The 13750-nt window shown below is 45.7% G+C and overlaps 1 protein-coding gene and 1 long non-coding RNA gene across 3 annotated transcripts in view; both read right to left on the bottom strand.

Moving 5' to 3' along the window:
• The window catches only part of LOC122394072 (sulfide:quinone oxidoreductase, mitochondrial-like), a 98945-nt gene that overhangs the window by 25627 nt on the left and 59568 nt on the right, over positions 1-13750 (bottom strand). For both annotated transcript variants that reach the window (XM_043332121.1, XM_043391039.1), the window contains exon 2: positions 1084-1189. In XM_043332121.1, coding sequence (XP_043188056.1) covers positions 1084-1189 — 106 coding nt within the window. The remainder of the gene's footprint in view (positions 1-1083; positions 1190-13750) is intronic.
• LOC122363552 lies at positions 5487-12829 on the bottom strand. The gene is made up of 3 exons (XR_006253424.1): positions 12604-12829; positions 9278-9384; positions 5487-5572 (listed from the first exon to the last, which is right to left on the bottom strand). It is a non-coding gene; the product is annotated as an uncharacterized LOC122363552 (long non-coding RNA).

Here is a 13750-nt window from a genome sequence, read left to right on the forward strand (position 1 = left end):
TTGACCTTGAAGATATTGACCTAGGGTCATGAAATTCACACACAACAGAGTTCCCCATAGCCTCCACCTACCCTCCAAATTTCGTCTTTCTAGCTCCAGTGGGAGCTGAGATCTTAGGGGGGGCGACATCCGCCCCCCCCTTCCACTGGGCGTAGTACTGGCAACCCTTCCACTGCGCGTGTTAAAGTGACAAGGCCATCGCTTTGGGCTGCCACCATGTCCCGGAACAAGGGGTTGGATTTGGTGGAGGACTGATTCGTCCCGAGGATTTGTTAGAGGGACATTAATTAGAGGGATTTGTCAGAGGGACCCGACTGACAAGTAATGGATGATCCTACTTCACATCGTGAGAGAGCTATGTAGTTACCTAAGAACGGGCGGCGCAGTCGCGTCTCCACCGTCCCCTACCGTCCGCCCCGCTCCCTGCCGAGCCCCCCCCCCCTCCCCCCACCCGAACTATACACACACACCCGACACCCTAAACACACTCATACACACCATCCCGCCCTGGAATCGTTATACTATGTAATGTGTGTATATTGTATATTGCATAGTCGATTTGGTAGGAGTCGGGTGAGGTCGACTCAGGTCATGCCAGGTAAGGTCGGGTCGGGTCAGTTCGGGTCAGCTCGGTCAGGTCAGGTCAGGTCGATTCCGTCTGGTCATGTCAGCTCGGTTAGTTCGGGTGAGTGGTGCCAATTGTACTGAGCGATTGACTCGAGCTGGATCAGGTCAGGTAAGGTCGGTTCGGTCTGGTCAGGTCAGGTCAGGTCCGCTCAGGTCAGGTCGCCTAGGTTATGTCAGGTCAGGTCCACTCGGTCAGGTCACGTGGGTTCCATCAATGTGCACTGTGTGGTCGGCTTCAGCCGAGTCAGGTCAGGTCGGGTGGGCTGTGTCACTGTGCAGCTGGGCGTGTCGGTAAGGTCAGGTGAGGTCGGGTGGGCTGTGTCACTGTGCAGCTGGGCGTGTCGGTAAGGTCAGGTGAGGTCGGGTGGGCTGTGTCACTGTGCAGCTGGGCGTGTCGGTAAGGTCAGGTGAGGTCGGCTCGGTCGGGTCAGGTCTGGTCGGCTGTGGTGAGCTCACCTCTGCCGGCTCGATGACAGCCACCTGTCCTTTGCCGAGCTTCCTGGTGAACTTGGCGGCCACGCTGCAGCCCCCAGAGCCGCCGCCGACCACCACGAGTTTGTACCTGCCGGCAGACACAGCGTGAGGCGGGAGTACCAGTGGCAGTTGTGTCCCCCCCCCCCCACACACACACACAGCCCTCGCTCTGAAACAGTACTACAAACATGACACTCCCAATGTGTCTACGGTCTAACGAATCTGATACGGAAATTAAAGAAGATAAAAGAAGATATCTTCCCTTAAAGGTAGTGTGCCAGCTTTCTTGGACCGTATGGAGTTAATGGCCCAGATAAGGAGAACCGGATTTTTAGAATATACTTATCCATACCTTCAAAACTCATGGAAACGTCTTAAATTCTTCAAATTTTGAGTACCCCAGTGCGAAATTCGCCCCGACGGGTTGTCGGTCGTACCCCAACCACATTTCACACCACTATGAACAATAAATGCACACACTGAAATCGCTATTACCGATATGCTCATCCAATCAAGTTTCGATAAACCCGTTCATCATCAGCTCCTGCGGTTTCGAACACTCCTGTTAGGTGGTGCGGTAGACCACGCCCAAAGCCAGGGCCCCGGTAACGTGAGGTAGCCGAGTCAGGGCAGCGTGCGCTGACCCAAGCCGGAGCCGCGCGTCCTCCCGGTGTCATGTGATAGCCCGGGGCCGCCGACTCGGCTACCTCACGTTACCGGGGCCCTGGCTTTGGGCGCGGCTTCTGCTCATACTTTGTGGTGCGGTGGTGGTGCGTCGGGCTGCGCGCTCTGACTTCGGCCAAGAAAAATGCGTCAGCTGATCTTGTCATTTCTGCCACTTGCGTGTGGTGAAATGGGGTCATAACTGATAAGACGGCTTTATCATATCAATTATTTTATATAAAATCATATTTCAAACCATAAATAATGTTCGACAGCCAAATAAAAGAAACAATACCAATACGAGCTTACAGTTTAAGGCTCGACATTGTGTTGTCTACGATTAGACAGCTGATAACTCATTCCCGTACGTCGTATGGTCGTAACACTATAATGACCTTTGCTTATTGTCACAAGTGCGCCGCATTCGCGATTGTTGCCCGACGCCTGTTTGCAGGTGAGCCCACTACAGTTGTTATACATATCTAAAAACCGATAAACTTTTAGGCGAAAAAGGCACTATTCCAGGCCCATTTTTGATTTTTTTTTGCGATATTAGGTAAAAACAGAAGCTTCTTATCCTGGGAAAAATAAAATGGGAAATCTTTCAAAGGTGGCACACTACCTTTAAGGGAGGATACGGTGGACAATTATGTTCCCTTAAGGGGAACACAATTGTGTTGAAAATGTATGCAGTGATGCACTTTGCACGAGCGTATGCACGAAGCCCCATGGATCAATTTCAAACACTTTTCCATGATATTGTTTCTCCTATAGTATTTCTACTTTATTAATAATTTATTTTCCATTAAATGCCAGTTTTGGCATTGAAAAGAATAGTGCACGTCGACAACATTTTATGTTTGCACTACAATTTTGGAACATTCGTCTACATCTGCACATACAAACTGAATCGGTACAAACTTACTTGTTGAACAAAGAATATGCTTTTGAACTGAATTGATTTGAATTGAATTGAAAACTAAAAGTAGGGGAGCACCGTACAAAAAGCACCCATTAAGAAAAAACTGAGGTTTTTAATCCGACACGGGAACGCATACCATGTATTAAAAACTAAACAAAATATTTGGCTAAATATCACATAAGAAGTCATTAAGATTTATCGAGGCACATCGCTGGAGCCAGAAACCCCCATCCCTTCAGCTGTTCAGCTGAGACACTGTTAACCCGCGCCGGGCTGGGCGTTTTCACGTTCCCCCTCCCTTCAGGTTTTTCGCGAATACCTACAGTAGAAATCCGCTAAATAAATCCACCTTGGTTACACAATGTTTTGGATTTATTAAGCGATGGCTTTATTAACTGGAGCAGTAATTTTCATTACAAAAATATGTATCGCATTCGCAGCACTACAGTTGACTCCATAATGATGTTCCACTTTTAACAATCAGTCGCCTGGGATGGTAGGCTGTGCCGCACCACGCACAATGAGTGACACAGTTGAATGCTGCGACCCAATCCTCACCATAGGCACAAATACAATTAATTGTGTGATAGGCGGCAGGGACTAGTGTTTCACTCGACTGATAAGTTGAGGTGGAAGAGGTGGAACATCATTTTGTAGTTAAAGGGATCCTCCCACCCTTAACCTTAGCCAAAATGGGGTCCCTGGCTCACAATTACCGGTTTCGGCACTCACAACATCGAGAAATGCCTTAAATCGGAAATATTGAATTTCAAAATTGCCGCATTTTGATTCAGAGGGGCTAATGCTTTTGAATACCCCTCTGAATGTGTGACGTCAGCGCAGATCTAACGATTTTTAAATGTTTGACTAAAACGTTCCGTAGCACGCGGTGGTATATGCTGCTTTGCGCGCAAGAAGTGCCGCACTTTCAGCTGCCAAACTATTGCTTCCAAATAAAGTCGCTAGGAACAGCGAGGATCCCAAAAAGTAAACAAAAGTAAAAGTCTAATATCTTGAAAACCGGTGAGTATTTTTCGGTGAAATTTGGTAGATATTCGTTTTCGCTCTTTCTGAACCGAGCGACATCACTTTCATGCCAATTCATTAACTTTTTTGAAGGTGGGAGGGTCCCTTTAATTCATGATACGAATATATCTAGTGTAATAGAGATTTGGTGCAGATTTGGTCAAATTAGGAGCATTCGCCAGATAGCCGTCGTGAAAACGGCTGTTGTTATTGTTGTTGTTTTGTTTTTTGGTTATTTTTCTGTCTAGCATGACCGAAATCGCTATACCTGCGTCATGACACGAGGAAGGGTGACATTAGAAGAGAGTTTTAAAATCTAAGCTGCATTGCGGCATTTGCGGTAATATGCGGCGTGTATGCCGCATTGTTTGTTAACTGCGACCACTAAATTAACAACGTATTATCCTCATAAGTAGTCCCTCGAAGAACGCTTACAAGCCTAAAGTCTGACATAACCAAAACTTATGGTATTCATCTTTATGATGTTATCTCTTATTTTCAGTAACTGCTTTCTCATATACCATCTCAGAGATATCTAACCTTCTTTTGAATGAATAACAATTAACACTTCATGCCTAAAATGCTCTCGTTATAAGATTCTCAGGTTGAAATTTACTAATTTACGTTCACCACAACCTACTTTTTCCTACAGCTGGACAAACGAAGACTCAGCCGACTACAGCGGGGCACAATGGGACTCGGTCACTCGTAAGGTCCCAGCGGGACATCCGACATAGTGGGACTCAGCCGACTGCTGCGGGACATAGTGGGACTCAGCGGGTTTAGCGGGACAAATTGGGACCCAGCCGACCACAGCGGGACACAATGGGACTCGGCCGGTCCCAGCGGGACAAATTGGGACCCAGCCGACTATAGCGGGACACAATGGGACTCGGCCGGTCCCAACGGGATAAAGTGGGACTCAGCCGACTACCGCGGGGGCATAGTGGGACTTAGCCGACTACAGCGGGACGTAGTGGGACTCGTCCGATCTCAGCGGGATAAAGTGGGGCTCAGCCGGTCCCAGTGGGACAACGTGGGACTCAGCCGACTACAGTGGGACAAATTGGGACTCAACCGACTACAGCGGACATAGTTGGACTTAGCCGGCTCCAGCGGGACAAAGTCGGACTCAGCCGGTTCCAGCGGGACACAGTGGGACTCCGCCGGTCCCAGCGGGACATAGACTCAGCACACTATGTCCCCCTGTAGTCGACTGAGTCTCACTTTGTCCCGCTGCAGTCGGATGAGTCCCACAATGTCCCGCGGTACGGTCGGCTGAGCCCCACTATGTCCTGCTTGGACCGGTCGAGTCCCATTATGTTCCGCTGGGACCGGCTGAGTCCGACTTTGTCTCGCTGGAGCCGGATAAGTCCCACAAGCCCCACTATGTCTTGCTGGGACCGGCCGCGTCCCATTGTGCTCCGCTGGGACCGGCTGATTCCGACTTTGTCCCGCTGGAGCCGGCTAAGTCCCACTATGTCCCGCTGTAGTCGGCTGAGTCCCAATTTGTCCTACTGTAGTCGGCTGAGTCCCACTTTGTCCCGCTGGGAACGGCTGATCTCCATTTTGCTCCGCTGGGAGCGGCCGAGTATGTATGTATGTATGTATTGATCTAAAATCCATCCGAGTCCCATTGTGTCCCGCTGTAGTCGGCTGAGTCCCACTATGTCCCGCTGGGACCTTACGAGTGACCGAGTCCTATTGTGTCCCGCTGGGACCGGCCGAATCCCACTGTGTCCCGCTGGGACCGGCTGAGTTTCATTTTGTCCCACCGTCTGAGTCCGACTTTGTCCCGCTGGAGCCGGCTGAAACCCATAATGCCCCGCTGTAGTCGGCTGAGTCTTCCTTAGTGTCCCGCTGCAGGAAAAAGTAGGTTGTGGTGAACGTAAACTAGTAAATTTCAACCTGAGAATCTTATAACGAGAGCATTTTAGGCATGAAGTGTCATTCATTAAAAAGGTTAGATATCTCTGAGATGGTATATGAGAAAGCAGTTACAGAAAATAAGAGATGACATATAAAGATGAATACCATAAGTTTTGATTATGTCAGACTTTAGTCAACCATAAGTTTTGATTATGTCAGACTTTAGGCTTATAAACGTCCTTCGAGGGATTAGTAATGCGGATGACTCGTTTTTAATTTAGTGGTCGCAGTTTACAAACAATGCGGCATACGCGCCGCATATTACCGCAAATGCCGCAATGCAGCTTGGATTTTAAAACTCTTCCCTAATGTCACCCCACGAGGAAGCGCACCGCGTAACCTTTTCTCATCATATTCATTGTCCATCTCTTCATGCATTATCTTCTTTAGCCTGCAGCCTTAGCACAAACCAGGCCCATGTCGTCCCCTATCTCCCTGTGTGTCCAATAGCACAGATGACGTCACACGAAGGGGCGGAGTCGGGGGCGGAGCCTAGCGCAACAGCCGCAATATTTGAATTTGTTTCATGAGAATGCATTCTATATTTTGGGTTTCAGTCAATTGTTATCGATAGTTTTATGAACGGTTGGCTGTAATATAAGTGATTTCTCAAGACAAAACACATATTCTGCTTGCAATTTCGATTTAAAGGGACTATTCGGCCGGTCTTTGAATTTACCCTATCTGCAGCCAGTTGGCCGCATTTGGACCAAGTAATCCCTGGACAGTGTGAACACGGGCCAGTTCAGGGCACTGGCCATTTCGAGCACTGGACACGTTGTGCCCTGGACATTATGAACCCTGGCCTAAATAATACGCACCCGGTGCCGGCCGGGTCGGGTCGGCGCTCCCCTCGCCCGGGCGGTGGTTAGGGGGCACCCCCGGGAAAGATGATTTTCCGGGGGTGCGGGCGGGGGCTCGCGGCCCGTCTGGCCGTCAAACATTAAAACCACGTTTATTGTAGGGTAGTAGTTCTCTTGCCCGTCTTTCCTTCCCAACTGTATTCCTTCTCCGTTTTTTTTTCTCTCGTTGATGTTACCTCTCATTTTCGTTATATTGCTTAAATTGCATTAATTTTCTACTCCAACCACCTCGGAACTGGCCTCTGTGGGCTGTCTGACAACAAGCTCTGCTTAGTTGGACAGCTTTACAGAGGCTCAGTGAATGACCTTGCTTGAATTTGACCAGAAATGACCATCTACGACCATCTTCCATGTATGTATGACTGCTCCCCCTCTAATCCCTTCCTCCCACTAACAATACCCTGTGTAATTGTGCATCAGTGGGCGTTTCAGGCGTAGAAGGGCAGTCACCAACTGTTTTCAGTTGTGACTACTTTGCTTCTCTTAAGCTACTATATTAACAGCATGCATACTCCACTGATATTTCTCTCGTTTTTTGCATTTTTTGTTTTTTTCCTTACTCTTAGCTGGGAGTGCCGCGACTTAGCATTTTAAGTTCATTGGTGTTAACGTAAGGTTCTGTGTGTCGCTGGGATAGAGGGAGGGGGCACTCCTGGTCACCTGTTCATGGGTGGCGGTGTAGAAAAAAAAAACTATCCCACCTTTAACATGGGGTTTGAGTTGAGATAGCCAAGTTTGCGGCGAGGTTCAGAAACCACTATCTATCTAGGTTGCAACCCCCGCGGCCTCTTGGTGTTGAAGAAATTCGTTCCCTTCATTTGAAAATGGGCCTTGTACAAGGCCCTATCTTCAACATGGAGCGACCGTTAGTGTGACGTCACCTCGTTTAGTCATTCTGATTTAAATGGGTTTGTTCGTTGAAAAATCGCTTAAAACTTGGTCTGAACTTTGTTGTGGTGCCTACAGAGTAAAAAGAATCAGCTTTATGACAGTAATGTGGCCTGGGGAAGGAGGTAATTTTGGGCTGTGACGTCACATATTTGAAAGTTTGTGTTTGGAATATGGGAAGCCTAAGATGTTAAATGAAAAATAAATGCCAGAACCGTGTTCCTAGTCATCCAATCTATAAAGTCGGGCACAATTTAACTGGTTTTAACAACATTTTAGAAGGTGGGATAGTCCCTTTAAGTACCTACGACCCGCGCCTAGATTCGAACGCACGATCTTTGGATTGTGGCACAAGTATCCTAACCACTACACTACCGCGGCGGCGTGGCGGCCGGCGGAAGGGAGGCTGCGGAGGCATGGGGGCTTTTTTACGCATTTTTGGAAAAACTAATGGGTTTAGTGAAAAAAACGTTTCAAGATAATTTAAAGAAAAATGTCTCGTCTTTCCGATGATGCACTTAGTTTTGTGCTAGCTAGCAGAGTTTGTTCTACAGCGCTTCAAAAATCGCCCATTTGCATAGGACTTTAACAAGACAAGACTTGCCCCCAGATGACGTCACGAGCTGACGTCACGATCAGGTAGAATCGCCGGAAGACCCTACCTGGTAGGTATATAGGGCCTTGGCACAAACCATCTTGAAGACTCAGGGCACGATAACTAGATGGCCGGACGGAGCACTCTTTATTGGTCAATGATTTTCCCTAGAAAAAAGCGTTGTCGCTACCAAATGACAGTAGCTCGATATACTTCGAACTGTTAAAGGGACTATCCCACCTTAACATTAGTTTTGAGTTGAGATAGCCAAATTGGTGGCCATGGCCTGCAAATACCGGTTTGGGCACTCACAACATCGACAAATGCTTTAATTCGGAGGTATGGAATTTCAAACTTGCAGTTTTCGGATTCTAAGGGGCTAGTGCATTGGTATGCCCCCTTAGAATTTGTGACGTCAGCGGAGATCTTACGATTTTTAAATCTTTTACTAAAACGTTTGGTAGCACGCGGTGGTATATGCTGCTTTGCGCGCAACAAATGCCGCACTTTCAAATAAAGTCGCTAGGAACAGCGGAGATCCCAAAAAGTAAACAAAAGTAAAAGTCTAATATCTTGAAAACCGGTGAATATTTTTCGATGAAATTTGGTAGATATTCGTTTTCGCTCTTTCTGAACCGAGCGACATCACTTTCGTGCCAATTCATTAACTTTTTTGAAGGTGGGAGGGTCCCTTTAAAGGGGCTATCCCACCTTCAAAAAAGTACCGTTTAGGATTCGGAAATGTTACTCATGATATTTTGACGAATTCTGCAAGTTTTTACGCGTTTTCATCGTATATTTTTTGAGATATTGCGACTTTCATATTTCATCGTGACGTCATTTATATCGAATCTGTGACGTAATGAAGGATTTACTTCATGTCAATGTGAGGGGAAATTTGGCAGCAAATATATTTGCTCTAAAATATGACGCGGCTCATACAATAACAAGAGTGTCTCTGATTGGCTTATTCGTAAATCAAGTGATACCTACTTCACTTGAATGTGTGACAGGCGTTCAAAAGGCAAATGAGTAATGACGTCATCAAATGGCCGTTAATAGTTGAGAGATAGGGCCTTAGGTAAGGCCCACTTTTCAAATGAAGGGAACGAATTTCTTTAACACCACGAAACTGAGGATATTGCGACCAGGATATATTAGTGGTTTCTGAACATGGCCGCCAACTTGGCTATCTCAACTCAGAACTAATGCAAAGGTGGGACAGTCCCTTTAAGCGACATCCTCCTGAGTCACAACTGTGTTCAGTAATCCAACAGCAAGTAAACTCACATTATCTGGCAGAGCAACCCGTTCGGTGAGGCTGAGCTGCATCAGGGCCAGCCAGCAGTCGCAGTTAGCAAGGTCGGTCATGTGTCGTGGCAACATTCGTGAATGATCTGAGTGAAGAGCAGTGCTTTCAACCTATTGCAACGATAAGGCAATCGATAGACCGCTGACATGATATATCGATACATGTATGTATATCAGCAGGAAAATGGGTGTTGCAAGACTTTTGGGACAACCTGCATTTCATATTTTCCACATTGAGAACATTACACAATCGCCTTGATAACTGAACTATTTGTGAGTAAGCAAGTTCTTAATCAAATCAATATGCAAAGTATCTGAAAAACAGCTAAATGAATAAAACATTCTAAAACTATGTAGATGCATAGAACCTCAGTATCATTATAAAGAAACAAAAAATAATCAGTTACATGAGCCCACCCACCAACTGCTTAGCAATAACATCTTAACCGGCGCCCTGGTGGGGTCTGTTCATAACGCGACCTGGTGGGGGGGGGGGGCTATTCCCCCCCGTATCTACCAAGCTGCTGGACGAATCCGCAAAATTCAAACGGCGTTCGAAAGCCCTGTGAAATTTGTCGAAAGAGCTCCAATTTCATTGACCTCAGGGCTCAGGGTCACCGATGACGTCACAGGTCACGTCAAAAATAAAATGTTTTGCCGGTCATGGGTATAGGTCGTCACCGCGAGTCTAATGCTAGTCTTTGTTTTGGGCTACGTGGTCTAAAATTGCTAAAAATTGAGTTTGAAAATTTGAAGTCATCAGTTTTTTTCCCTATAACTTGGCCAGAAAAAAGAATATCGATCTAAAATTTGGTAAGTGAATAGGGGTCGGTAAGAGCTATCACATATTCAGTTTTTTTCCAAAATCGAAAAACTGGATTTTTTGGCAATCATATTCAAAAATATTTTTGATTTTTGGGGGTCGAAATCCAAAAAATTAAAAATTTCGAGATAGCAGTTTTGTAGCCCTGGTAATTCTACATCCTTTATGTCTTAAACGTTTTTCTGTATCTTCATAGCTTTAGGCCTGACAGCTGGGGCATTCCACGATAGATCATACCAGGCCCGTCACCCTCATCTCTCAGATTTTAATGAAAATCGGTCCTAGGGGTAATCATAGGCCCCAAAGACGCCTGGCAAAATATCAGACTTCTCAGATCAAAACTTTTTGAGTTATATTGCATTATATTTTTTTAACTTCGGTTTGTAACGGTGAGTTTGATGGCCTATAACTCAATAACGGGTTATGCAACCAACAAACGGGAAACAACACTAAGCTTGCGATGAACCAAAAATTGATATTACTTTTTAAAAATTCTAAAGAAAAATTTTGATTGTTGAACAAAAACCTTAATCTTTTCCCATTTGCCTCTAATGACTTTTGGGACCAAACTTTTTCACATTTTTATTTTTTTTTCAAAATAAACTTCATCTCATTGCAAGTCGACATGCACAAAATTAGAAAGGTGTTCTTTCTATAAGTTCCTCATTTTTCCGCAAACAAAATGGGTTTCGGAGGGGTTGATACGACCCCAGAACGCCGTTTCCCTTCTAATAGAGGTAGAGCCTCGCGGAAAAAACGAGCGTGTGTGCCGTTACAAGTCGCAGCGATTGGTACCCAATTTTAAGGTCTCAGGTTAACTGGTAGCGTCTTAGGTCAGGTCAAGTGACTGAAGTTACGGGTTCGGTTTTTAGTAAATAACTTCGCAAAAAATGGCCGCAGAGCCGCGATTTTGTTATCATTGTGTTCGTCTAGCTCAGATGCGTCGAATGGTATACTTTTTGTCAGGGTGAGGTCAACTTAAGTGGTTGACCTCGGGTCAAGGTCAGGTCAGAGCCCCTCAGGTCACGAAGCTGGGCAAAGGGTATCATATGGCATATCATTTGATTCGGAAGGTCTTCTCGAGTCCATTGGTGGCTTTCCCGACTCTCTAGCTCAATTTGATCGGGAGTTATTGACGAAAAACTCGTACGACCCTAGTGACGTCATAAATGACGTCACGCAAGGCTAATAATGCAAAAGTGAAGCATTGGACTTTGCAAGGAGTGCATGAAATCATGATACCATGTACGTGAGATAGTTTTATATCATTCTCGGCGCCAAAATAACATATTTTATATTTCCCCATTGACTTATAACAGTGATGTCACGTGACTCATGTGACCTTCAAAAATTCCCAGATATACAAGTTGTGAGACCTCTGGAGGACACCATGTATGCGTCCTGTAACTTTCATCTCGGACAGCTATGGTCATTGGCGTCCAAAACAATGTCAGAACCAAGCAGCCTTTTTCACTCTCGCGCTTATAGGAAAGAGGTTTGGATGAACCCTCTTTTCATTTTTTAGATGATTCAGACTTCAATTGAAATATCGGTAGCCCGTGATGTCACTAGGCAGCGTTACCAAGCCATTTGTAAGCTCCCCTCCCGAAATCACTATTCGAGACCGTTATCGTGGTGCAAAATAAATCCATTTATAGAAAGAACACCTTCCTAATTTTTTGCATACTTCTTAAAAATGAGCCAAATATCTTTTAAAAGAAATAAAAATTCCAAAACATTTTGTCCCAAAGTTTCAAATATACAAATGAAAGAAAACTCGATATGTCAATAATTATCAAAAAAGCGCATTTTTCAAAATTTCAAAAATACATATTAATATCTGTTTCATTGCAAGTTCAATGTTATATAACATTTGGCATTTGAATAATCCGTCTTAGTGTTACAGCCCGCCAAACTTAGCGCTGCAAAGCAAGATCCAAAAAATGTTATACACCATAACTCAAAAAATAATTATCTGATAAGCCTGAAATTGTTACAGGTGGATTCAGCGCCCTGATCACCCCTGAGACCAATTCTTGTCAAAATCCGAGAGATGAGGGTGTCAAATTGGAAAAAAGTGGTACGATCTATCGTGGAATGCCTCAGCTCTTCCTGGCTCTTCCGGCGAAACATTTTTTTTTTTTGGGGGGGGGTCGAAAACGACAGAACATGACGTCACTCTGACGTCATTTACAGCCAACCTATCATAGCCTTTAGAAATTTATTTGGTCACAATGTGTAAAATTGATGCCCAGGAGGGCACTGAAAGTTTGGTGACGATCGGCGCAGAAACTCTAGAGATACGAAAAGTCTGGAGAGCGGGTAAAAAAATAGCCCCCCACCAGGGCACGGGTTCAAACTTGTTTGAAAAAGCCTGTTTGAAATATATCTTTGTAAACTTATTTATCTACACAAAAACAAAAGAGGTTCATTGGCCCAAACACTGACTGGTCCAAACCCTGCTTTGACCATATGCCCCTACCTGTTGGCTGCTCCTCCTCCTCCAGTTCAATTGTACTTGGCTTCTCATAATCTTCTTTGGTGAGAAAAATGACCTTGTCTTTTCCTGTGAATGGACATTTAGGAACTAAAACTAAATAATGACATAAAATGTCCTAAAAAGCACTGTAAACAATTAACATTTTTCAACCCCATCCCAACTATACAGAATACATCAATGGTTTACACCAAACAGCAGTTGTGGCATAACGTACGGTTCTCCAGTAAAAGTCTTGTTGGTTTTGCTTTTTCGGACATATCTGGTCCTATATAATGTTCAAATGCATAAGTCTCAACCCGAATTATGTGTATGCGCATTTACCACGAGACTGTGAAATTGCATCGTTGTATGCCAAATACTTTCCGAGATATTCACCAAAAGCCTCATTTTCTGCCGTTTGGGGTATTCTGGCCGCAATCTTCCTGGGATCGCCTATGACATCAGTAGAGCCATCTAACGACAGGAACGCGGAAACACAGAATCATGAATGAATCGAGCGCGTAGTAAACGGTGTATGAAAGGGAGACTCGGCAGAGGCTATCCGGGTGGCCGGCGCGCGGCGCGCCCTTAGGCATCGGCCGACCCTTCGGACCACGTCGGGTCAGAGGTCGCGCTCGGGAAGTCTCGGCTCTGGGTTTTAGCGCTGTGCAGTCAGGAAGGGAGGATAGGATAGCGCTAGCCCGACTGACTAGTATCTCGGCCGATTCGTGTGGGGTGGAAGGGAGCACAGAACGGGATGGTGGCTAGTGGTGGATGATAGGATGGTGGTTAGGTTAGTGTGTACTGCATAGAACGTAGGTGAACTTGCATTGTTTTTTTTCATAGCAAACAACATGCAGCATAATGGGCGGGATTATGCCAGAACTCATACAAAAATGCAATAATATTTCGGCCGAGGGAGTGGATGAGTGCCGTGACAAAGCATGACGATGCTGCCAAAACCGGGATGCTTTTTTGTCCCCATTTTTTACACCTAACATGCAGTGCTTGATCCGAACTTAGAGGACCCCGACTGACCTTAGACCCTAACCCTCGCCGGCACAGGGGGGGGGGGGGTGATGCAACCCCCAAGGTGTTTCGCCAATTACTCGCGTAAAAAGCGGCTGATCGCGACGAAACTTTCAGTACC

Source organism: Amphibalanus amphitrite, unplaced genomic scaffold (assembly GCF_019059575.1).
Source record: "Amphibalanus amphitrite isolate SeventyFive unplaced genomic scaffold, NRLGWU_Aamphi_draft 000000F_arrow, whole genome shotgun sequence".
In the NCBI taxonomy this organism is placed as follows: Eukaryota; Metazoa; Arthropoda; class Thecostraca; order Balanomorpha; family Balanidae; genus Amphibalanus; species Amphibalanus amphitrite.